The 26,343-nt window shown below is 45.7% G+C and overlaps 1 protein-coding gene across 2 annotated transcripts in view; it reads left to right on the top strand.

The window, feature by feature from the left end:
- The first annotated feature begins 6,428 nt into the window (after positions 1 to 6,428).
- Positions 6,429 to 26,343, top strand: part of LOC310752473 (ovostatin-like) — a 48,881-nt gene continuing 28,966 nt past the window's right edge. Inside the window, exons 1-13 of one of the 2 annotated variants that reach the window (XM_083592835.1) lie at positions 6,429 to 6,762; positions 10,602 to 10,785; positions 13,127 to 13,283; positions 15,687 to 15,739; positions 15,858 to 15,878; positions 17,540 to 17,708; positions 18,353 to 18,437; positions 19,248 to 19,365; positions 22,313 to 22,442; positions 23,443 to 23,552; positions 23,844 to 24,002; positions 24,280 to 24,507; positions 25,716 to 25,770. In XM_083592835.1, coding sequence (XP_083448961.1) covers positions 6,698 to 6,762; positions 10,602 to 10,785; positions 13,127 to 13,283; positions 15,687 to 15,739; positions 15,858 to 15,878; positions 17,540 to 17,708; positions 18,353 to 18,437; positions 19,248 to 19,365; positions 22,313 to 22,442; positions 23,443 to 23,552; positions 23,844 to 24,002; positions 24,280 to 24,507; positions 25,716 to 25,770 — 1,534 coding nt within the window. In that variant the 5' untranslated portion in view covers positions 6,429 to 6,697. The remainder of the gene's footprint in view (positions 6,763 to 10,601; positions 10,786 to 13,126; positions 13,284 to 15,686; positions 15,740 to 15,857; positions 15,879 to 17,539; positions 17,709 to 18,352; positions 18,438 to 19,247; positions 19,366 to 22,312; positions 22,443 to 23,442; positions 23,553 to 23,843; positions 24,003 to 24,279; positions 24,508 to 25,715; positions 25,771 to 26,343) is intronic. The other variant, XM_083592836.1, reaches the window with a different exon arrangement.

Raw genomic sequence — 26,343 nt, 5'->3', positions numbered from 1 at the left:
TGTTATGTAGATGAATGGGGGGGAGGAGCGCCATCACCTCCCCCAAATATTGAAGGGTAGTCTTGTAAGGGATTCCGGGGGGCGTGGCCCCGTCCGAAGCCTATGGAGGCCAGGACCCAAGGCACGCCCCCGAGCTGTGACCCCTGGGGGAGTGCCTAGTTGATGTGTATCGGCAGGGCTCCCCCTGCTGGTGTTAACCCTTCCCGGCCTTCAGGCAGACAGACTGAAGCCGGATAGCCGATTAGGACCAGTGCCTAAGCCAATACCGCTCATCACCTGTAACCAATAAAGTTGTGGACAATTTTAGCCCATTAACCTAAACATTGGTGTCCTGTGTCTTTATTTCTACTGGTGGGAGGCAGGAACTCGCCATGCAATAGACTTATTGGCCGATAGTTGGACGGCAGCTTTTTATCACCTTTTTTTAAAAATTGGGATAATTATAGGTTGCTGCCATGAGTTAGGCATAATACCAAATCTATCTATCATAGTGAACAATTCCGCTAGTATTGGAGTCCACCACTCTGACATTCAGATGGAATGGCATCAGGGCCGGCAGCGTTTCCTGGTTTCATTTGGTCGATTAAACTTATAACTTCGGTAATGGAGACAAGTTTGGAAAACTCAGTAGTGGCCAGAGGATTGGAGAAGATCAGTCTACATCCCAATCCCAAAGAAGGGCAGTGCCAAAGAATGCTCCAACTACTGCACAATTGCACTCATTTCACACGCTAGCAAGGTTATGCTTAAAATTCTACAAGGAAGACTCAAGCAGTATATGGACCGAGAACTCTCAGAAGTGCAAGCTGGATTTAGAAGAGGCAGAGGAACCAGAGACCAAATTGCAAACATGCACTTAATGGAAAGCTAGAGAGTTCCAGAAAGACATCTACTTTTGCTTCATTGACTATGCAAAAGCCTTTGACTGTGTCGACCACAGCAAACTATGGCAAGTTCTTAAAGAAATGGGAGTGCCTGATGACCTCATCTGTCTCCTGAGAAATCTCTATGTGGGACAAGAAGCTACAGTTAGAACTGGATATGGAACAACTGATTGGTTCAAAATTGGGAAAGGAGTACGGCAAGGCTGTATATTGTCTCCCTGCTTATTTAACTTATATGCAGAATTCATCATGCGAAAGGCTGGGCTGGATGAATCCCAAGCTGGAATTAAGATTGCCGGAAGAAATATCAACAACCTCAGATATGCAGATGACACAACCTTGATGGCAGAAAGTGAGGAGGAATTAAAGAACCTTTTAATGAGGGTGAAAGAGGAGAGCACAAAATATGGTCTGAAGCTCAACATCAAAAAAACGAAGATCATGGCCACTGAGCCCATCACCTCCTGGCAAATAGAAGGGGAAAAAATGGAGGCAGTGAGAGATTTTACTTTCTTGGGCTCCATGATCACTGCAGATGGTGACAGCAGTCACGAAATTAAAAGATGTCTGCTCCTTGGGAGAAAGGCGATGGCAAACCTAGACAGCATCTTAAAAAGCAGAGACATCACCTTGCCAAGAAAGGTCCGTATAGTTAAAGCCATGGTTTTCCCAGTAGTGATGTATGGAAGTAAGAGCTGGACCATAAAGAAGGCTGATCGCCGAAGAATTGATGCTTTTGAATTATGGTGCTGGAGGAGACTCTTGAGAGTCCCATGGACTGCAAGAGGATCAAACGCATCCATTCTTAAGGAAATTAGCCCTGAGTGCTCACTGGAAGGGCAGATCATGTAGCTGAGGCTCCAGTACTTTGGCCACCTGATGAGAAGAGAAGACTCCCTGGAAAAGACCCTGATGTTGGGAAAGATGGAGGGCACAAGGAGAAGGGGACGACAGAGGACGAGATGGTTGGACAGTGTTCTCGAAGCTACAAACATGAGTCTGACCAAATTGCGGGAGACAGTTGAAGACAGAAGTGCCTGGCGTGCTCTGGTCCATGGGGTCACGAAGAGTCGGACACGACTAAACGACTAAACAACAACAAATGGAGACAGGATGTTTGTATGTGATGCCAATAAAAGGTTTGATGATGGTGATATTTAGAACTGCTCTCTGTAGCAAATTACTTAGGCGATTCATAAACTCCACAGCGGTGGGAAGGAAACACTATGGATGCAGACTCAGAGGAGCCATTCTCCAGTGCAGAAAATAATCTTCTTAGAAAGGAGTCTGGTTGTAGAAATAATCCTTCCCATCAGTTTTAGCCTGCTTAATCTCTTCCAAGTCAAATCTTAGGAACAGAGATGCATTTATTACAGTCAAACCTTGGCTCCTGAATACCTCCGTTTTGGAATGTTTCAGCTCCCAAAAACCCAAAAGTAAATGCTCTGGGTTTTTTAGGTATTCTGGAAGCCAAATGTCTGACACAGCTTCCGCTTGAGTGCAAGAAGCTCCTGCAACGAATCGGAAGTCACGCCTCGGTTGTCGAACATTTTGGAAGCCGAACAGGCTTCCGTAATGGATAACGTTCGACCGCCGGGGTTTGACTATACAGTGGTACCTCGCAAGATGAATGCCTCGGAAGACGAAAAACTCGCAAGACGAAAGAGTTTTTCGTTTTTTGAGTTGCTTCGCAAGACGAATTTCCCTATGGGCTTGCTTCGCAAGACGAAAACGTCTGGCAAGTTTGTTTCCTTTTTCTTAAAACCGCTTGAAGAGGTGCAGTTGCGACTTGACCGTGCTTCGCAAGACGAAAAATTCGCAAGACGAAAAAACTCGCAGAACGAATTAATTTCGTTTTGCGAGGCACCACTGTATATTTGAGGCACCATAATGTGCTGTGGTCTAAACCACAGAGCCTAGGACTTGCCGATCAGAAGGTCGGTGGTTCGAATTCCTGTGACGGGGTGAGCTCCCGTTGCTTGGTCCCAGCTCCTGCCCTCTAGCAGTTCGAAAGCATGTCAAAGTGCAAGTAGATTAATAGGTACCGCTCCAGCGGGAAGGTAAACGGTGTTTCCATGCGCTGCTCTGGTTCGCCAGAAGTGGCTTAGTCATGCTGGCCACATGACCCGGAAGCTGTACGCCGGCTCCCTCGACCAATAAAGCGAGATGAGCGCCGCAACCCCAGAGTCGGCCACGACTGGACCTAATAGTCAGGGGTCCCTTTACCTTTAATTACCCTTTGCAAAATGCAGTTTCTGTTTAAATAATTTAAAACCCTATCCATTTCATTTCTAGCAATTTGAAATCCACAAACTTTTCTATTTCAGGATTTCCTAAGCTTTCGTTGGTTATGCCTCAAGGTGCCATCTGTAAGTATTCCTAAATGTAAACCGGCCGCAGTTAACATTTCTAAAGATGCACTTTATTGCTTTAAACCCAAATGAGATTTTTTTTAAGGGTGTGCATATTTTTTATCAAGGAACTTCTCATGTTTTCTCCTACATCCAGGGGTAAGCCACATATATTTCAACACCAGAGGCAGAAAATTCCAAATAACATTCACAACTTAATGTGGGCAACAATTCAGAGAACCAAAAACATCTGCCTGAGGGAGCAGCCTCATTGTACTTAATGGAGTAGGTCTGGCCCAGAGGAAAATTGAGTTTATTGGCCTCTTTACAACTCTCGTGATATTCCGTTGTAGTCCAGAATATCTAGAAAAGCTGGTTGATGGAGTTCACTGTCACCCCAAGATACAGTAACACGTTCCATTTTTGACATTTGGGAACAGTGTCAAGTACTGTATTTTTCACTCTATAGGATGCACTTTTTCCCCTCCAAAAATTAAGGGGAAATGTGTGTGCGTCCTATGGAGCGAATGCAGGCTCCTTGGCTTCAGCGATAGCAACGCGAACCCTCCGAAGCGCAGAGGGAGCGCTCCCTCCGCGCTCCTTGGCTTCGCGTTGCTTTTGCTGAAGCCTGGAGAGTGAGAGGGGTCGGTGCTCTCCAGGCTTCAGGGATAGCCGCCTGAAGACTTTGGAGTGCAGCGCAAGTTCCCGCTGCGTTCCGGAGGCTTGAGGTTCCTTTCACTGAAGCCAGGAGAGCAAGACTCTCCTGGCTTCAGCAGAGAGGGAGAGCTGCGCAGCGACCCTTCAGCCAAGCGGGAGGAGAAATGGAAGAGGCTCCGTTTCTCCTGCCGCTTCGTTGAAGGGGCACTGAGCAGAGAGGGGAAGAATTTTTTTTCTTGTTCTCCCCCTCTAAAACAAGGTGCGTCCTATGGTCCAGTGCGTCCTATAGAGCAAAAAATACAGTGCCTACATTTCTCAATAGTGTGTATGGAAGTCATTTTAAGACAATGATCACCATAGTTCATCTGAATATAAACAATGCAGAACAAGACAGCTCCCTGGATACTGTACCACTCTTTGAGTTCCAGGGCAGAGCAGGAGTTGTACTCAGAAACTTGGAGCAGTTTTGGACACAATCCAACAATCCACACCCACCCACAGAAATAATCATATTGAGAGAGGCTAGGGTTGTCTGACACACAGAAATATTCAGTGGAGAGAGGATAAAAGTTAAAACAGAGTCATACTAGAATACACAACACAGAAAGGACTTGGATGTACACAACACACACACACAAGGAAGTTTAACATGGCTTCTCTTTACAGCACCCCCGGATTAAGACACTGTTTGTCAGAGTGTACTTCACATTTGACATTTGGAACAGTTTGTGGTACATTTGCCAAGGATGCTATAAAAAAAGAAAGTCAGAGTTTCCAGTGTGGTAAGATATTTTAGTAGCAGTTTTTCCGGTGATACAAAAATGCTGAGTAGCAACCTGTTATTCCTATGGCAGCATCCTAGATACCAAAGTCTTTGGGTTCTGGAGGAAATACTCTGACATTTGAAGCAGTTTTCAGTTCAGTCATTTACAGTGTGCCCAGCTTGGTAAGGTAGAGCAGTTGTAGACTTTGTATGGATAAGCCTAATGATATTTGGAACACATTTATAAAAAATATAGTCGGTTATAAATAACCATATATGTATTTGGACGTGGGTGGTGCTGTGGTCTAAACCACTGAGCCTAGGGCTTGCCAATCAGAAGGTCGGTGGTTTGAATCCCCACGACAGGGTGAGCTCCCATTGCTCGGTCCCTGCTCCTGCCAACCTAGCAGTTCAAAAGCATGTCAAAGTGCAAGTAGATAAATAGGTACCGCTCTGGCGGGAAGGTAAACGGCGTTTCCGTGCGCTGCTCTGGTTCGCCAGAAGCGGCTTAGTCATGCTGGCCACATGACCCGGAAGCTGTACACCGGCTCCCTCGGCCAGTAAAGCGAGATGAGTGCCGCAACCCCAGAGTCGTCCGCAACTGGATCTAACTGTCAGGGGTCCCATTACCTTTACTTTTAACACTTATATACCTATATACTAGACAAGCATATAGGAAATTGTAGTTGTTTGCATATATAGTGGTATAATGTATCTTTTTTCTTTTCTTTTTATTCTTTTACAGTGGTGCCTCAGGTTAAGTACTTAATTCATTCCGGAGGTCCATACTTAATGTGAAACTGTTCTTAACCTGAAGCACCACTTTAGCTAATGGGGCCTCCTGCTGCCGCTGTGCTGCAGCAGCACGATTTCTGTTCTCATCCTGAAGCAAAGTTCTTAACCTGAAGCACTATTTCTGGGTTAGCGGAGTCTGTAACCTGAAGCGTATGTAACCTGAAGCGTATGTAACCCGAGGTACCACTGTATTTTGTTCAATTGAAATACTCTCCCAAAAAAAATAAAAATGGAAAACAAAACATCATGACTCTCAGCCCTGCAGTGGGATCCTGGGAAATAGGATCCTGGCCTGAGGCGTGAAACTCTGCTGACATTTTGGGCATCAATTAAAATCAGTTGTTTCCTGTCATGGAAATATGAACCTCAGAGGCACATGCTGCTCATTTCAGATGTGAGGCGAACGTTTCAACCCCATAATTTTTCAGTAACTCAGAATAAAGGCAGAAGAATTATACAGAAACTCCTATAAAAAGATATCACCTTCTGGATGTGTGTATTTTTGTTTTTATATTGTACATTTGCAAGCTGGGCCTTTGTTATTTTTAACAAGGCCCAGAAATTTTAAGTGTGTCATAAATAAAAAATCACCACAACTGTGCACCTAACCAGGACAAAGGGCTTATCCTCTCAACCAAAGTCTGACTCAGATGAGTCTTGGGGACATGTTGATGAAGATTTTGTGTCTTTGAGGTCATCATCACACAGTAACATCAGCTGCCCAGACTGCAATAGGCAATGCTGTCTGGGGGAAGAAAGTTGGTTAAAACGTAACAGAGCCTTTGGAATTCCTTTCTTTAGATCCCTGGAGGAATTATCTTCTACTTTGTGGAATTTGGCCAGGACCTATTTTTTCCCTGCTTTAATTGCCCTCCAGCAAAATAAGCACACTGTGCTTTGAACAATTTGGCTCTTCTGCAATAACAGCCCTAGAACAAATGCTGGGTTTAAGTGAGTGACGTACTGGGCTGCTGTTGACAAACCTTTTGGCAACGTGTGCAGACTGGATGTGACCTACCTGAGAGAGAAGTCAAGTATTTCAGCAATACAGGAATCTCCTGAAACCAATGCAAAGGGCAGCAGCAACAGAAGAACTGAGAGAGGAAGGAAATGTGTGGCAGTATGCAAATCTTGCTCCTCACATTTGACACGGGACTTTAGAGGAAGAGGTGGAGCAAGTTCACCAAAGCAGTTTAAAAGGCACAGGACCTGGTCCTCATTTTCATCTTTCCCACACCAGAGCAGAGATGGGCTCCTGGATTTTTCTGGTGGCCCTCCTTGCTCCTTTAAGTATCGCAGCTCCTCCAGACCCGTAAGTAATCACGTCTGTGTATAGCATTTTCCTGCTTGGGAGTCAAAAGCCTGGTGGTGGCAATTGCAAAAAACTAACTCAGGTGGTGGTCTATTAGGCGCAGCCGTTTGTTGGTGGTTTGTTCCTTAAAGATGCATGTTGAATGCAGCAGTGGCAGATGTAATGTGGCAGCCCAGGAGGATACAGCCTCCTGACACCAGCTTCTCTGCAGAATACCTGGGGAAGCATCAGTGGTGAGGTTGGGCTTGCACAGGTGCACAACCATAATTATTCTAGTGCTTCTGATGCTGTGTCAGCACCTTGCCAGCCCAATACCAACCAGGCAAGCTACAGAGATGGTGGCTTTGTTGTGCTCCTGAACCACACTGGCTCCTACTACAGTGGTACTTCAGGTTAAGTACTTAATTTGTTCCGGAGGTCCGTACTTAACCTGAAACTGTTCTTAACCTGAAGCATCACTTTAGCTAATGGGGCCTCCTGCTGCTGTCGTGCCGCCGGAGGCCGATTTCTGCTCTCATCCTGAAGCAAAGTTCTTAACCTGAAGCACTATTTCTGGGTTAGCGGAGTCTGTAACCTGAAGCGTATGTAACCTGAAGCGTATGTAACCCGAGGTACCACTGTATACTGTAGTGCCTCAGAATAGCACCCATGAATCTGTCTTTCTGCCTTAATATATTATTATTATTATTATTATTATTATTATTATTATTAGAGTGTCTAAGGCATGTAAGTTGTAAAGTAATCCTATTTTTAAAAAAGTCAACTACAGAGCTTGGTTTGAAGGAGTTGCTTTCATTGCTGCAAAGTGAATACTTCAGTCTCCACCCTGATTAACTAGGGCAGGAAGAGATTGGCAGCAAGAGACACAAAAGAGACAGCAGGGTGGCAATGAAACACTGGTGTTACCGGTTCATAACCCAACCCAATTTCTAGGGAATGAAGAGGGTGAGCAGCCACACAAAAAGACAATTGAAAGCAGGATAGAGAAAAGAATCATAGGACTGTAGAGTCAGAAGGTGCCTTGAGGGTCATCTAGTCCAACCCCTTGCAATGCAGAAATCTCAACTAAATCCATACATGACAAATGACCATCCAACCTCTGCTTGAAAACCTCCATAGAAGAGCAAAGGATCCTGTTTCTTTAGCAAACAAATCCAAAACGGGGCTATACTAATTCTAAAGTCTATTGCTGCCACAGACGCATGGCGTTCCCAGCCAGTGTGGGGAGGGTCAAGAGAATGGACACAGGAGACTGGTATTGGGTTGAATTAGGCCACAACTGGACACGGGTGGAGCTGTGGGTTAAACCACAGAGCCTAGGACTTGCCGATCAGAAGGTCGGTGGTTCGAATCCCCGCAACGGGGTGACCTCCCGTTGCTCGGTCCCAGCTCCTGCCAACCTAACAGTTCAAAAGCATGTCAAAGTGCAAGTAGATAAATAGGTACCGCTCCGGCGGGAAGGTAAACGGCGCTTCTGTGCGCTGCTCTGGTTCGTCAGAAGCAGCTTAGTCATGCTGGCCACATGACCCGGAAGCTGTACGCCGGCTCCCTCGGCCAATAAAGCGAGATGAGCGCCGCAACCCCAGAGTCGGCCACAACTGGACCTAATGGTCAGGGGCCCCTTTACCTTTACCTAGGCCATAACTTTATTGATGACAGGACAGAGCAGGTTTGGCTAAGGCACTAGGCATGCAGCCGGCATCCGGCAGTCGGCACACTGCCCGATAGGAACTCATTGGGGTCGACCCTCTGATTGGATGAGGTACATTGGCCAATTGGTCTCTGTGTGGACTCCCAGACAGAGTCACCCCTCCTGGACCCCTTTTATTCGATACCCCCGCAACGAAGGATCCAGCCCAATGCCTTATCCGCCCAAGTTATGACAGTTGCTATGAGGTAGGTGAAAATCTGCAAGCCGGCCAGTTTGCTTGCAGGAGAAAATTCCTCCTTGGCCCTGTATATGGTGGCCGAGTAAACCACAGCAAGGTCCATATGCCAACTTGCCAGTTCCCCCACATGGCCCTAACAGGCTGGCTGGGTGGGTGGAACGTCTTGTGGCACACAGCAAAGAGGTCGTCCTGCACCTGGGCACCATTTTAAATACAAGAGGGGCAGGTAGGACCCAGGAACCTGCCCCAATTGGCCTTGAGGGTCAGGCCTGCCCAGAATGGAGGGCCCAGTGTGGTTGGAGGTGGCTGGCACCAGGTGACCACCCCATCCCCCAGATGCGTCAGAAGATGGAGCACACACATCCCCGGACCACCCACAGCTGTGCTGTGCAGCAAACGCCACTCACCCAGAGCCCTAGGTGAACAAATACAGTGGTACCTTGGGTTAAGAACTTAATTCATTCCAGAGGTAGAGGTCCATTCTTAACCTGAAACTGTTCTTAACCTGAAGCACCACTTTAGCTAATGGGGCCTCCTGCTCCTGCCACGCTGCTGTAGCACAATTTCTGTTCTCATCCCGAAGCAAAGTTCTTAACCCGAGGTACTATTTCTGGGTTAGTGGAGTCTGTAACCTGAAGCATCTGTAACTTGAAGCGTCTGTAACCCGAGGTACCACTGTACTCTTAAGCAGGCTTACTCATAACCAGGTTTGCTCATGAGGGTCTCGTGGTGCTGGTAGAGCATCATTGTCTTGTGCGTGGGATTCAGTCAAATGCCAGTACATTCGAGTTACGCAACTGAAGTTGGTTTGGCACTCTTGTGCAACAAACTCAAGAAAGCAAACATTGTGCAAAGAAGGAAGATGCACTGGAAAGTGGGGTGAGGTTAACAATTGCTTGATGCATACAGTTCTCCGATCTGAAAACCTACTCCACAAAGGGTTATGGCGAGTCATTCAGGGGGGAATTCCACTTGGCACATGTTCCACGGTAACTTTGGTTAATAGTTTGCACAGAAAATGACTCTTCACTTATTGTCCTATCTCCCAAGTTCCACCTGGGGTGGGGTAAGGAATGGGTGTCATGCTGCCATGCTGCTGCGCCCCTTTCCCACACAAATGCTTCCCCATATGTCCTCCCTCCCCTGTTCCATTTAGGTCAAATAAATGTGTGTTCTCCCCCTTTCAGTCAATAACTTCTGTCCACAGTGAGAGTGATGGAAGCGGATACCAATTAAATACTCTGCCTTTCCGTCATGATTGCATAAAAGCTTGGGGGTGGGTGAACAATGTGGATAAATGGCGTGGATATTATTTTTTCCATTTCAAATTTACCAATAAGATCATATGCATACACACACAATAAAACAACGAGGAGACAATACTAAATAAGGAAAAACAGAACACACTGTCCTGTTCGTTTAGTCGTGTCCGGCTCTTCGTGACCCCATGGACCAGAGCACGCCAGGCACTCCTGTCTTCCACTGCCTCCTGCAGTTTGGTCAAACTCATGCTGGTAGCTTCAAGAACACTGTCCAACCATCTCATCCTCTGTCGTCCCCTTCTCCTTGCGCCCTCAATCTTTCCCAACATCAGGGTCTTTTCCAGGGAGTCTTCTCTTTTCATGAGGTGGCCAAAGTATTGGAGCCTCAGCTTCAGGATCTGTCCTTCCAGTGAGCACTCAGGGCTAATTTCCTTCAGAATGGAGAGGTTTGATCTTCTTGCAGTCCATGGGACTCTCAAGAGTCTCCAAATATTCCATTGCAAGGTATATTGTGATGTAAAACAACGAGCTGTTTCCCTTGAGCCAATTTGACAGAGTTGGCTCTCCTTAAAGATTTCTTTTTTTGCTTAGAATTTAGTCCCAATTCTCCGCATTGCTGGTTGCTTTCAAACTATGTCCCTTGATAGTGACTTGTTGCTGACAAGCTGTACCCTTCTCTTTATTGCAGGCAGTACATCCTGATCGTGCCTGCAGTAGTTCAGAGCAACACTACAAATGAAGCTTGCGTGCAACTCCTCAACCTCAATGAGACGGTCTCTGTGGATGTTGTGATGGAGTACAACGTGGACCGCTTTCCCCTTTGGGAAGGGACTGTGGACGAAAAACACTTTTCCCAATGCATCAATTTTACGGTAAAGAACTCTTCGTTCTTTCTGGCATCATCCTGCATTGCAAAACACGAAGGGAAAGGCAGGGGGAGGGAGTAGCATGTAAAAATGAAATAATAATCATATCTTATAACTGTTTTTCACCCCATTTGGGATGCAAGTTGCTGCATATGAAGGTCATTGTTAAGGGTGGGTGGTGCTATCTCTTCTGCTGCTTAGTGCCCCCATATGTACATTTGTCCTAGTGGCAGAGACTAAGACACGGGAATGGGCATAGCCAGAGGGGCAGCTGCCCCCAATCAATAAAAAGCAAAACAAATCTGAGGTTCAGCCATCCCTAACAAAAGCCTGCCCCCCCCCCTTAACAAAAATCCCATGGCTACGCCCATGGGTAGGGCAAGACGTTTTGCAGGAAGTGAGTATGAGGAACTGAGGCAGGCAGAGGAATGAGAGATGACGTTCTAGGCAGTGCCAGATTTATGTATAAGGTAAACAAGCTATAGCTTAGGGCCCCACTCTCTTGGCCCCCCCCAAAAAAAAATTAAAGGAAGAAAACCTGAATGTACTTTGATAAAATACATATTTTGTTATGTGCAAATGACTTTAGATACCTATGAGGTCCATAAATTACCATATAGCATATATTCAACACAAAAAAAAAACAGTGGCAATTTGTTGTTCACAGAGGACAGCTAGACATATAAAGGGCCCCATTACCTTCAGGAGCTGAGGGCCTTATCAAACCTAAATCCGGCCCTGGTTCTAGGCCTAATAGAAGAAATAAAAACTGACAAATCGTTGGGTCAGGATGGCATTCACTGGCGAGTACTCAAAGAACTCAAATGTGAAAATGCTGATCTTCTAAAAAAAATATGTACTTTGGCCCTCAGATCAGCCTCCATATCTGAGGACTGATAACACCTTTTATTTTTTAGGGTTCTAGGGGTGATACTGGAGATTGCAGGCTGGTTAGATTAACGTCTGCCCTGGAAAAACTGGTGGAAAATATTGTGAAAGCTAACATAATCAAAGATATAGAACAAGCCTTGCTAAAGCAGATCTAGCATGGCTTGTGCAAGGATAAGTCCCATCTCCCTGACAGGAATTAAGGAGACCGGAGTTAGTTCTTTGTGAGGGTCAACAAGCAATATAGACTTTCAGAAAACTTTCAGGAATGTTTCTCATCAAACACTCATGAGTAAGCTTAGCCGTCATAGAATAAGAAGAAAGGGCTTTTTGTGGATCAGAAATTGGTTAAGTAGCAGGAAGCAGAGAGTAGGAATAAATGGACAGTTCTCTGAAAGGAGAGCTGTAGAAAGTTTAGTTCTTCAAGAATCAGTATTCGGACCTTTGCTTTTTAACTTGTTGATGAACGATCTAGGGTTAGGAGTTCGCTGTGAAGTTTGCTGATGATACTAAAGTTTGCTGATGATACTGGCCACGTTTGCTGATGATACTAAATTGTTCAGGGTTGCTAAAGCAAAAACAGATTGCGAAGAGATCCAAAAGGACCTCTCCAAACTGAGAGAACGGGGAGTAGAATGGCAAATGTAGTTCAATGTAAACCAGTGTAAAGGGATATATTTCAGGGCAAAAAACCCCTTAATTTCACATCTATGCTCATGAGGTCTGAACTAGCAGTGACTGATCAGGAATGAGACCTGGAGGTAAAGGGACACCTGACCATTAGGTCCAGTCGTGACCGACTCTGGGGTTGCGTGCTCATCTCACTTTATTGGCTGAGGGAGCCGGCGTACAGCTTCCGGGTCATGTGGCCAGCATGACTAAGCCGCTTCTGGCAAACCAGAGGAGCACACGGAAACGCCATTTACCTTCCCACCAGAGCGGTACCTATTTATCTACTTGCACTTTGACGTGCTTTCGAACTGCTAGGTTGGCAGGAGCTGGGACAGAGCAACAGGAGCTCACCCTGTCGCGGGGATTCGAACCGCTGACCTTCTGATCAGCAAGTCCTAGGCTCTGTAGTTTAACCCACAGCGCCACCCACGTCCCAGTTGGCCACCAGCATAGATGGCTTTAAAATCCAATTCAAAAAATTCATGGAGAATAATGCTACCAGTAGCTACTAGCTGTGTTCGCGATGTTCTGCATCCACAGTCCAGTTGCTGGAAACCACAAGAACATAGAGTGCTTTTATGTTTGTGTCATGTTGGCAGAGTTCCCACAGGCATTTATTTGGTATTTATTTATTTATGAATAGGATTGTTAACAACTTTCGGAAACCCTAATACAAACAGGCCTATTAATCTGATGCAGAATCACTTCTTGCCAATTTCTAGAGTGAAAAGATAAACGGATCAGCTTTTATTAACTCTTCCCCTCTTGACTATTTTCTCACACACAGGTTCCTCCTGCCGAATCTAATCCACTAGCTTACATAGTTTTTTCAGCTAAAGGCACCTTGATCAGCTTCCATGAAAGGAGGTCTGTGGCTGTTCGAAACATAAGTACACTTGTATTTGTCCAGACAGATAAACCGGTCTACAAACCCGACCAGAAAGGTGAGTTCAGCATGCATTGTAAATCCCTGCAACTACCTCTCAGAGAACTGAAGAATTTCCTTCACTGAGCCAACAAGTAGCGTTGCCACATGTCCCTAGAAAAATGGGAACACCCCATTTTTGGACAAAAGTGTCCCCTGTCCCATTTGGACTTCCAACAGGACACCTTCAGCTGGCCCCAAATGGCGGTTGTGTCGCCCCCTCCTTCCTTCCCTCTCATTGGGGCTCCCCCTTAGCCACCACCCACTAGTCTAGCATGGTGTGGGTCTGCTGCTGCTTGGCCATCTCTACCACACCGACCTGATGTCTCTTCCTCCCTCCTCCTCCTCCACACTCAAGTCTCTTTTGACGCCAACATAGGCAAGAGGCTGGAGCTACAGGTCAAGTCGCCCATGGGAGCTGGCTGTCTGCCCCTGGTCCCTGCCCATCTTATGTGAATTGAGGGGAACAGTGGGGCCAGGGTGGTGAGGGAGGTGGGAGGCCGAATGCGGGGAACCCCCTTCACAAAAGGGGGAAGGGTTTGGTGTCATGTGTGAGTGTGTGCGCGCCCCCCAATCCCCATCCCGACCTGTCCTTTATTTTGCCTGACCAAAGGTGTCAATCCTATAGTCAGTTAAGTTGCAACAAGGCACAGGTCACCCTTCTGATTGGGATTTGGGGTTTGTACAGAGCAGGTTGTATCAATAGGAGTATAGCATCTAGATCAAGGGAAGTAATAGTGCCACTGTATTCTGCTCTGGTCAGACCTCAGCTGGAGTACTGTGTCCAGTTCTGGGCACCACAGTTCAAGAAGGACACTGACAAACTGGAACGTGTCCAGAGGAGGGCAACCAAAATGGTCAAAGGCCTGGAAACGATGCCTTATGAGGAACGGCTAAGGGAGCTGGGCATGTTTAGCCTGGAGAAGAGGAGGTTAAGGGGTGATATGATAGCCATGTTCAAATATATAAAAGGATGTCACATAGAGGAGGGAGAAAGGTTGTTTTCTGCTGCTCCAGAGAAGCGGACCCGGAGCAATGGATCCAAACTAGAAGAAAGAAGATTCCACCTAAACATTAGGAAGAACTTCCTGACAGTAAGAGCTGTTCGACAGTGGAATTTGCTGCCAAGGAGTGTGGTGGAGTCTCCTTCTTTGGAGGTCTTTAAGCAGAGGCTTGACAACCATATGTCAGGAGTGCTCTGATGGTGTTTCCTGCTTGGCAGGGGGTTGGACTCGATGGCCCTTGTGGTCTCTTCCAACTCTATGATTCTATGATTCTATGATTCTAGGTGCACATGTCTGCAAAACGCACAATCACAATTTCTAAAGCGTCTGCATTTGTTGTCCCATCCCCCCACCCTGCCTTCGGTATGGTGCTTTGAGGTGCTAATACGGTATGGCCATTTCCGATCTAGGGAGGAGGTGGTGTTGCGGGCTCCACACCCCCACCACGCGTGCGGGGGCTGGCTCTCAGCCTCTGTGCGATTAGGGGAATCCTCGGCCGCGTCATCCCCTGGCCAGCCAATCGGCTGGCTCAGGGGGTGTGACCTGCGCTATTTAATGCAGGCGCGCCCGGGGATCCCCCTCTTTGCAGCTCAGCTGCTCCGGTTTCCCGCCCGCCTGCCCTTCAAGGTTTTCCTTCTGACCTTGTTATGGACCTCGGTTGGTCGCCTTTAAGGGGCCTGGTAGGAATTTCTTCCACTTGGCAAATTGGCACCAGCCACTTGGTTTTTCGCCTACCTTGTAGCAAATCGTCACAACTTCCTCGGCATTGGTGGTTAGGCACTGGTATGGGTATTGTTATGTAGATGGAAGGGGGGGAAGAAGCGCCATCACCTCCCCCGCATATTGAAGGGTAGTCCCATAAAGGATTCCGGGGAGCCTGGCCCTGTCAGAAGCCTATGGAGGTGAGAGCCTAAGGCACCCCCCCCCCCGAGCGGTGAGCCCAGGAGAGTTCCTAGTTGCTGTGCAACAGCAGGACTCCCCCTGCTGGTGTTAACCCTTCATGCAAACAGGCTGAAGCCGGATAGTTGGTTAGGACCAATGCCTAAGCCAATACCGCTCATCACCTGCAACCAATAAAGTTGTGGCCAATTTTAGCCCATTAACCGAATATAACAGTGTTGTGTGTCTTTATTCCTACTGGGGGGAGACGGGAACTTGCCAGGCAAATGATAGCATACACATAATATTAAACATGATGGCTTTATGAGCTCAGTTGACAATTCTACATTTACTTTTGAGACTGGCAGATCCTGGATACTTTCAACTTAGTTAATTACCAAATAAAGTTCCACTAATCACTAGAATGTTACATCGCTCATGGATGTAAACGTGAGCGAAAAGTCTGTAGAAATGTGATTTTGAACCAACCGTATTTTTAAAAAGAGTAAATGGTTTTATTTCCTCTCCCCTCTTTTTAGTGATGTTTAGAGTTGTTTCTATGGATAAAGATTTCAAGCCAGTGAACAAAATGGTGAGTGTAACTGGAACTCAAAAGGTTTCCCAGGAACTCTGATGTTTTAAAAATAAGAATCATTCTCTTGCCCTTCAAATACAATGTTGACCTTTTTCTTTCTTTCTTTCTTTTCCAGTATCCTGCAATCTACATCCAAGTAAGAGCTACACCAAGCTATTTAAAGCTTTTTGCCTGCTTCCTTGATTAAAAGAACTGGCCTCTCAATTGCAGCAAATCCTAAGCACCAGGGCTTTATACTTACTGGCTAATGGGCAATAATGTTGAGCAGGAAATGTAACATAAAACATGTTTCTAGAGTTAAGTGGACTGACTCAACCTAAGCTCACTCTTTTTGCCTTTTCTTTTCTTTTCTTTCTTTCTTTTTTTTTTTTTTTTTTTTTTTGAGGGCCCTTGTAGGTATTTTTGTGTTCAGGAAACTAATACAGTGATACCTCAGGTTACATACGCTTCAGGTTACATACGCTTCAGGTTACAGACCCAGAAATAGTGCTTCAGGAAGAACTTTGCTTCAGGATAAGAACAGAAATCGTGCTCTGGTGGCGGCAGCAGGAGGCCCCATTAGCTAAAGTGGTGCTTCAGGTTAAGAACAGTTTCAGGTTAAGAACGGACCTCTGGAACGAATTAAGTACTCAACCTGAGGTACCACTGTACTTCTGCAGAGGAATGATGGCCCCAGAGTGAATTTCCTTAGCTGGAACTGGGGGTGGGTTACTCTTAATTCTGGTTCATGTCACTTTTACATGTATTCAGAATTCTGATTTATGTCACCTTTGCATTTTTTATTTTTCACTGAACAGTAATAGTCACCCCAGGTGGCTAGAAATGCCAGCAAATATGACATTCTGCCTTTAAATAAACAAACAAAAAAGCCCTGTGGTTCTTCTGGATAGTTAATTTGATCTATCTATTATGAAATTCACATTGACAATGCTAAGGGTACCTTTTCCCCACGTCTGAGGTGCAGAAAGGCCAAACTAATCTTTACTAATCTAGTGCTAAAAGTATTAATATTGCTCTTTGTTCAGAATATACAGCTTTTATCCCTTTAAGGAAAGGTTGTCCTATATCCATCATCTCAACATTTTTCTTCATAAAATGCCAAGAGATGTTATCAAATGCTTTTTCTGCATCAATAAATATTAATGCAGCTTGCTTATCATTCCTGGTCTTGATATACTCTATTATATCAAGTATATTTCTCACATTATCTTTCATCTGTTGACCAGGAGGAAGCCCACTTGATCTTTGTGTATCTCCTCCATTAAAATTTCCTTCAACCTGTTTGCTAGAATACTGGCAAATAGTTTGTAATCATTATTTAACAACGATATTGGTCTATAATTTTTAACTTGTAATAAATCCGTATCTTGTTTTGGAATTAAAGTAATATATGCCTCCTTCCATGTCAACAGAATCTTTCCTTTCATCAAAATATTATTCATAACAACTCTTAAATTACAGTATATTGAGCATATCCTTTGCAAAAATGGCCTTTATGCAGGCTATATATATATTCCAGGAAATGATGACTGGCTTGGTGAAAACCTTAAGCAACTTTTTATGGTATAGGCAGTTTGGTGCTCTGTCCGGCCTTGCAGTCCTTTATGATCTTTCACTGAAGATATCCAATGCTGATGGATTGCTAGCAAGGCATTCCAGTTGACAATGACTAAATGTTGATAAGGCATAGAGATTCATAAACTGAATCTCACTGACCCAACTCCATTAAAGCTGGTCTCATAGATTGAAGAAAATATTGTAGAAAATGGCATGGTTTATCTCTTGCTGCTTCCCCAGGATCCTCAAGGAAATCGGATTGCTCAGTGGCTGAATCAAACACCTTCGTTTGGCATCCTCCAATTAGAACTCGTAATAAATCAAGGAGCATTGTTGGGATCCTACCAAATCGTTGTTGAGAATCCACCAAACTATAATACCTATCACTGGTTCACTATGGAAGAATATGGTGAGTACCACTGTGAAGCTTATCTGCTTTAGAAATCTGATTTGGTATTAGTGGCAGCATTTTGGCGCATGGATAAAATAACCTCCCCAAAACTTTCTATAGCTACTTTTTCATAGAACCTAAGTCTGTGAGCATCTGGTTTTTGAAGTTTGGCAGAGAAAATGGAAACATGTATACGAAAAAATGAGCAGCGTGTTTAGGTGATATGACTGGACCCCTAACAAGTTTCAGATGTGTCTATAAATGATAGGAGGAAGCCATTGACCAGTAGACCAACTGCAAGGTCACTAGCAGCCTATTATATGGCTGTGTGTGAAATTTCTCCTGCCATCCCATAACCAGATGAAAAAAGGAATAGCTCTGATCCCTCCATACCTTCATATAATACATTTCTGTTCCAAAACCATAATCCCAAAATCATCAATCTTGTTTGTTTGTTTTTCATCATAATCTATTGGGTTTTTTAATGTTGGTCAAGATACACCTTTAAGTCATTTGTATCCTTGTTTATTTTTGCCCTCCTAATAATTCCTCCTCATGTCTAAGCAGTTGTCTCAAAGAGACCACCTTCCTCGTTATGCCATATATCCATTACTTGGTCTGACTAGACTTTCTTAATCACATTTGTTATATATTTTTTTCAGTGTTGCCAAAGTTCAAGATGGACATCAAAACACCAGACAGGATCTCTGCTTTCGATGAAGAATTCCAAGTATACGTCAGTGCTCAGTAAGTTTATGAAGTAGAGCAAGTGTATGTGGAAATTTGCATTTCAGCATCTTGAAATTTGGAGGGGGAAAGGATACTATTTTGTCCCACAATCCCAATGGAAACAGGTAGTTGGAACTGAGGCTGAGCTGTATCAACTTGTCCAGGGCTGATCCTGATTTCTGCCTTGACTGGAGTCTAAGGGGAACTTTGGGCGCTGGCTAGGGAAGAAGCATTTTCAAAGTGGGGATCAGGGTTCTGTTATATTCCACCTTGCTCTGAAAGGTACCACATACTGGCCACAACAGAGACGTTGGGTTCATCCAGGCTTACTTTTGCCCTGCAGCTTCCCCAAGAAAATCCAATATTTACTGCTGATGGGTTTTGCCTGGATTGACATTTGCTGTGAATTATCGCTCAAGAGTGGGTTTTCCTGGGGAAAGCACTGGGGCAAGGATAAAACCGCTCGGACTCTTGCCTAGAAAGCATGAGACAAGCGGAAAACCACTCAGGACAGGACAAGCGCATGTCTGGATGAGCCCTTGGAGAATGTGAAGTAATCTCCTACGGCAGCACTGGGATGTTTCTGGGCAATACTAGGTCCCCACCCCCCATTCACACACACACAAACTACACATGTTTCTCAAAGCAAAGAAGCCATATTTGCAAATGTCTGGAATGCATTGTGGAATTCCGAGTCTTGCTGGTGTGAAATCCAGTTATTCCAAATGGCTCCCTGTCAAATCTGGGCTTGCCTGAAGTCAGCCACTTACAGCATGATCTGAATTTTTCTTTCTCTCAACTGATTTAATTTATGTTTTGTCCTGTTAGATATACATTTGGCCAACCTGTTCAAGGGACAGTCCAGATCAGAGTGTGCAGACATCGCTATTACGATCCAAGATGTAATCGAGATTCCAATGGGATTTGTGAAGCTGTTAGTGCTCAGGTAACAGGAAAATCGGTCCTCTGGGCCACTGTAGAATGTTTTCAGGCAAAAACCCAAAGCAGCCTGCTCTTGAAATTTTATCAGGGTATATTTGGAGACACTTAGAAAGAACTGAGTGTTTTCTCCTACTTTATTCATTAGGGTTGCATGTTTGGGGCTGCATGGTTCATCAGAGATGCTACTCTCCACCTGCTTCAAACTTGTGTAGTGTTGTTACTGACTTTTTTGCAGATAGATGTTGTGGGAGTATTATTTAAACACAGAGACAGTATCAGAAAGTGTGTAGTTCCTCATGCTTCCCTCAGTGTGTTGGCCGAATGAAGCCCACAGTGCCACAGGACTGAACTGTTAGTTGTTTAGCCCAAGTAGACTATCATACCAGTCTTTTCACACAGCTTGATGGTCAGCTTCAGGGTGTGCAAAAGTGGGATTCACTAGCAAACTTTAGGCCTATCATTTGATGAGAGTCGCAGCCAGGGCCAGCCTGCTTATGAGGTGAACCGAGGAAGCCGCCTCAGGCAGCAGAATCCCAAGGGGTGGCACACCTATGGGAGCTACAGCCAGAGAAGCAAGGAGAAGAGGTGCTGGCTTCTGGTGAGGTCTCACAAGCTCTTGCTGCTGTTGCTACTTCTCCTATGGCAAGGGGTGTCTGCCTGCCTGCCTGCCTGCCTGCTGCCATAGCTGCAGCAGCTGAAGACGCAATGAGAAGCGGTTGCAGCTTCCTGGTTCTGGTGAGATCTTGTGGAGCTCCTGCAATATTTCACTATGTGCTGGACCCGGGGGTTAACCCGAGCAATGTGGTCCAGGTCTGGTCCCAAATCCAAGGATTCCGCGAGGAGTCAGTCCGACAGGGCCAAGGCAGGACACAAGGCAGGAAAAAAGACTAGGTCAGGCACAGGGTCTCAGGCAAGTTCTAGCAAACAGCAATGTTGCTCCCGCAACCTGGGGCGGGGTCCAAAAGCCTTTTATCTTTGTCAGGATAACAGCTGGTCCTGATCCCCAGTGACTCACCTCCCTGTCTCGCCCAAAGGTGAGCACTCCTCCTGCGAGTACTCAGGTCTCTCCTTCTCTCAGACCTTAGTCTTTGCAGCTCGGGAGACGTCGGTGGGTTACTAGACCCAGTGGCTGCCTCAGCCTCTCTTAACCAAACCTGTAGTGGAGCAGCTGTAAGTGATGGCCCAGCTGAAGGCAACAAGGTAATCCCCACATCTGGAGCCAGGGCAGGCTCAGGCCCCTGACTCAGCCCAGCTGGTGCTTGTTGCAGGGGAACCTGTGTAGACTGGGGCTCTTCAGAATCAGGCCCTAGACTTGGTTCAGATGCCGCCTGAGGCAAAGGATCCGGTGCGGACTGAAACTCCTCTAGTTCTGAATCCGAGCCCAAGCCCCAGGCCATCACACACTAGAAGTCAGAAGCTATAGCCACATAACCAAGTGAGGTGCAGGCAGCATGGCGAGAGCATTTCCTTGTTTCACTTAGGTGGCAAAACAGGCCAGGCTGCCTCCATTTCCTGCATGTTACATTGGACAATTTGCCCTTGTCTGACTATAGATATATTTTGTTTTGGTACTACTTTAAATAGCTGGTTCAGTAGTGTGCTGGCCCTAATAAAGTTTGAAGAAAATGTTCAACCCTATATTGTATACATTCAGGCTGCAGTCCTATAACTTGCTTATCTTGGAGCAAGTATTGTTGAATTGAGTAGGGCTTACTTTCTCCAGTGAAAATAGGGACGTCTTATGGAAAAGCAGGACATTTCAGGATCAAATCTTCTGTAAATCTGGGACGGTTCCTGGAAAATAAGGACACTGGTGCAAGCGTTGCAGCTGACTGAACAGAACAACCCCTCTCTCCTCTCCTCCCCCGCTGCCCTGTTCTGGGGGTTGTCCCAATTCTCCCAATTACAGAAAGGGAAGAGCTGGGAGAAGCCTCGTTGTGCAAGCAGCAATCTGCTGACATGGGTCATTAGGAGAATCCTGTCCCAAGGACTTAGAGTGAATCATCCCAAGAAACAAAGGGTTTCAGTATGCTCATGACTTCTCCTATCTTTCCCTTTGAAACAGCCACTAATGCCCTCTGACAGAGGTGGGCTGTATTTAAGCCTGTAAGCCTGATTCTTCTAGATAAAGCCAAGGAATAATTTTCCTGGGCCATGTAAAGAACAGTCAGTACTGTTTTACACTAAAGAATTTGGGATCCATTGTAACTGGAGGAAGGGACTTTCCCAACACTGAAAAGCAGTTTGTTTCTTTACAGGTGATCATTCTTTCTCAATTGCTGTGCAACTTCCCATTCATTAGTCCCCAATTTGATCTTGTTTATGTTTGGGCTTGGTTCAGAAATGTATCACTTCTCCTTCTATTATGTAGTTGTCTGGTCCTGTCCCATTTATAAGCCATTATTTCTGTTCCGTTTCCCCACTCCCTCTCATACATGTGTTTGTATGGAGAGCCAGTGTGGTGTAGTGGTTAAGAGCGGTGGACTCGTAATCTGGTGAACCAGGTTCGCGTCTCCGCTCCTCCACATGCAGCTGCTGGGTGACCTTAGGCTAGTCGCACTTCTCTGAAGTCTCTCAGCCTCACTCACCTCACAGAGTGTTTGTTGTGGGGGAGGAAGGGAAAGGAGATTGTTAGCCGCTTTGAGACACCTTTGGGTAGTGATAAAGTGGGATATCAAATCAAAACAACAACTCCTCCTCCTCCTCTTCTTCTTCTTCTTCTTCTTCTTCTTCTTCTTCTTCTTCTTCTTCTTCTTCTTCTTTGTAGCCCTGCAACTTAGACTTTTTCATACTTCCAGTGAGCAGCCACTGATCACAGAAGCCTATACTGAAATAGTTGTAATTCTTCAGCATACTTTTTGATTGCTTTGCTGCAGCAGACTAACATGACGACCCCAGGGAAGTTCCACATACCTTCCACACATTTATCGTAACTTTCTTTCCCTTTTCAGCTGGACAAAGATGGCAGCGTTTCCAAAACGATCAGCACCAAAGCATTCCGCCTTTACGCAAACATGCATACGCAGCGTTATTTTTATGTGTCGCTCCATGCAGAGGCAGTTGTCACAGAGAAGGGAACAGGTAACCGTTTTATAATGACCGCTCCCTGCTTAAAACAGGGGGCGCCCTTTGCGTGGACGCGTGCAGCCCCTAGATCTGGAGCGGCTCCATCAGCATAGGCTTGGCTTTGCCTTCCCTCAGGTGGGATACCTGGAGGTCTCCGCCTACCTCAGTCAGTTGTCCAATCCCACCTGGGGGAAGCGTTGCCAAGGAGACCAGGCCAGGTAGGGGAGGGATTACCTGCCCACACAATAGAGGGAGGATCTTACCTGGGAATCCTCACTTGGCTCCAGAGCTTCTCCCACCCTACCCACCCTCAGTTAATGTCTTATTTTGCAGGTTAACTTTTCTTCACAGGTATGCGGGCGCTGCTACGTTAAGGTCGCTGTTAAAGGGCCGGAAAGGAATTTCCCTGCATTGGCAGGTTTCGCCTTTCCCGTAGCAAAACGTCACAACTTTGGCGGTATCAGGCCTTGGGCGGAATCCTTTTGTCCATCTTCCTCTTTGCGGCGGCGATACCAGGGTTCCCCGTTAAAGGGGTTTTCTGAAGGGAGGCTTTGACCGTACGCCGAAAGGTCGTCATTGCTCTCCCCTGCGGCGGCGGCGTTACGGGGGCGGCTATCTCTGCTTGAACATATGTTCTCCAGAGCCGGCCCATCCCCCCCACACACACTGGATAACCCTGATGCTCCCTAGGTCCCCGGCGGGGGACTGGGGAGGGAGAACGCCCAATGCCTGAGCCAAGGTCTACCCACATTTGAAATTTAATAAAGTTGTGGCCAATTTAATCCCATAGCACGTTGTCTTGAGTCGTTATTCCACATGACGGGGGGACCGCGCGGGATCTGGGGACTCCACCTGTCCACGCAATGGGGCACAACAGAATAGGAAGGGGGAGCTTTGAAAATCTTACTCTGAGAATTGGCCTCTCTGGGCACCATATTTAGCACCTGAATACTCCAGATATCTATATAATTTAGCTTGTTTTACAGGTTCTTTTATGCATTTGTGTATCTGACAGGCATCCAGATTTCAAAGTCTAACTACATCTCTGTCTATCAAGCAAGAAAAACCATCACATTGGAGAATGTAGATCCATATTATAGAAGAGGGATCCCTTTGACTGGACAGGTAGGACAATGGGGATGATCTTCTCCATGAGGAACAAAATTCTAAAATGTGTATTTTAAGCGGGGGGGGGGGAGAGAGAAATTGTGTGGGGTTGTTGTTTTCAAGTAGCAGATTAATGCAGAAACAAGATGGAACGGAAAGAGACGTGGACGAGAAACAGACTAATTGTTCCATCCCAGGCTTTGTGCCACAATGGGTGCCACCACTTAGTTGCTAAGCTAACCACTCAGTCCAAGTGCTAAGCACTGTTCCTAAACATTTTGCACCTGTGTTTTCTTGTCCCACACCCAGATGAAGGTCAATGACGAGGATGGAGCACCACTGCCAAACGGGCTTATTTTTCTAGAGGTTGATGGCGAGGTTGTGGCCAACTACACTACGGACAACAATGGCAGTGCCCAGTTTTCCATACCAACTTCTCACCTCTTTGAACCTCGCTACAAATTGAGAGTAAGTCACTGAAAACTGAGGGGGGGTGTGGTTGATATGACCAAGTGGGAAACTGCCCTTTTCTGGTAGCTCAGGTGGGTCAAGCCCTCATAACCTACTGATTCCTTACCCTTCCTTTACCGTCCACCAGAGACATGCATTACAGCCCAATCTGTGGAGTCATCCAGGGGAATGATCAAACAACTCCTTTTGGGAAACCCTTCCAGAGGCATCACCCTTCTGTGGAATGTTCTATTTCTGGTACATTTTACTTTCTTTTGTACCTTTCTCTCATCAGGCTATCTATGAACCAGATCAGTGCACTGAGTATGGCTGGCTGGAAACCTACAAGCCAGAAGCTGTTCATTACGTCCAGCGCTATTTCTCCCGGACCAACAGCTTTGTGAAGATAGAACCGGTGCTGCGTGAACTGCCGTGTGGCAAACGGGAAGCAATCTCCGTGCACTACATCCTGAACAAAGTTCAAAATGAAGAATTGCCCTCCAAGGTTCACTTCTACTATCTAGTAAGTGCAGAAAGGCCGAGTGGCTTTGCCATGACCTTCCTCTTAGCTTTCAAGCCTCACTGGAGGTTGAATGGGTATGGAACCACCTGCAATGCCTCTGTCCACGTGGTGGGAGTTGCAAAATGAGTACCATCACATCACTAATCTGATTTCTATTCTGATGTGCTTAAAATGCCTCCAAGTGGAGTACAAAGAAAAAATAAGCAGGTCCTGGACAAAATGCCCTACAAATATAATTGACCCATACCCTGTAGTGGAGCTGTTAAGTTCCGGTGAACATATCAGACGACACAGCGATTCTTCAAACAGCTCTTGTTTATTCACAGGCTAGAACAGAACTGAACTGAAGGGTTCAGCCAGCCTGCTTATATAGAGCTCCACTACAACGCAACAGTAACCACTTTCTGTAACTATCCAATCACTGAACGTCACTTTCAATCCTTTATTTGCATATGTGGACCTGAGTGAAAACTATCTACAGTATCCCCCTGCTGGCCCAGGGTGAGAACTTCAGTACATAACAGGAGCCATGACAGAAATAATAATAATAATAATAATAATAATAATAATAATAATAATAATAAAACAACAACAACAACAACAACACAGTCATATCTTGGGTTACAGCTGCTTCAGGTTGCGATTTTTCGGGCTATGGACCGCCGAAACCTGGAAGTACCGGAATGGGTTACTTCCGGGTTTTGGCAGTCATGCATGTGCAAAAGCGCTAAATTGCTCTTTGCGCATGCGCATAAGCGCCAAATCGCAACCCACCCATGCACAGACGCAGGTTGCAAATGCTGCGGGTTACGAACGTGCACCCCACACAGATCACGTTCGCAATCCGAGCGTCCACTGTAATAATAATATATTATTATTATTTATACCCCACCCATCCGGCTGGGTTTCCCCAGGCACTCTGCGTGGCTTCCAACAGGATGTTAAAAATACGATAAAACATCAAACATTAAAAACTTCCCTAAACAGGGCTGCCTTCAGATGTCTTCTAAAAGTCAGATAGTTGTTTATTTCCTTGACATCTGATGGGAGGGTGTTCCACAGGGCGGGCAGCACTACCGAGAAGGCCCTCTGCCTGGTTCCCTGTAACCTCACTTCTCCTAGTGAGGGAACCACCAGAAGGCCCTCAGAGCTGGATCTCAGTGTTTCTAGCAAAATTATTTATGCCTTGATTTCTTTTTTGCATACAGATTATGACGAATGGTAGAATTGTTGATGGAGGTGAACACCTAGTCAGCATTACGGGTAAGTGGTCCAATTCTGCTCATTGATTGTGGAGAAATGAAGGTATTTGGCAGTCATGGAGAAACAATCAGCAGACCTATAGAATGATTCCTAGCATGACCCTTCTCTTAAAAAGGAATTCCATTTATAAATCTTAGGTTAAGTCACAGGCTGGATCTACACAGATATAAAAAAACTCTATGGAAAAAAACGCTATAAAAATATACAACTCCCAGTGTAATTTTCCATTGACTTTGGATTGCTGCTCTACAGCGCCATCTGGTGTTATATTTTTAGAACACATTTTTAACGTTATAAATTGACCAGTGTAGCTGAGTCTACAGAGTGACTGATTATCACTTAGTCCAGCGGATATAATAAAGATTTGATTCAGCATGGATTTGGATATTCTTCTTTGATTGAACCATCTGAGGAATTTCAAGGAAAAGATAGAGTTACAGTAAAACGACTAGTTTTACTAGTTTTCTTCTCCACATCCCTAGCTGTCATGGACCTGAATTAATTCTTGATCAACTTTTCTGTGGTGTGTAAACCAGCAAGGGGAGCTTTGCTAGGGGGCAAAGTGTGCGATTA

Source organism: Podarcis filfolensis, assembly GCF_964270895.1.
Source record: "Podarcis filfolensis genome assembly, chromosome: 17".
NCBI classification, from domain to species: domain Eukaryota; kingdom Metazoa; phylum Chordata; class Lepidosauria; order Squamata; family Lacertidae; genus Podarcis; species Podarcis filfolensis.
Note: the sequence above shows the minus strand (reverse complement) of the source record. Positions and strands in the feature narration are given on the sequence as shown.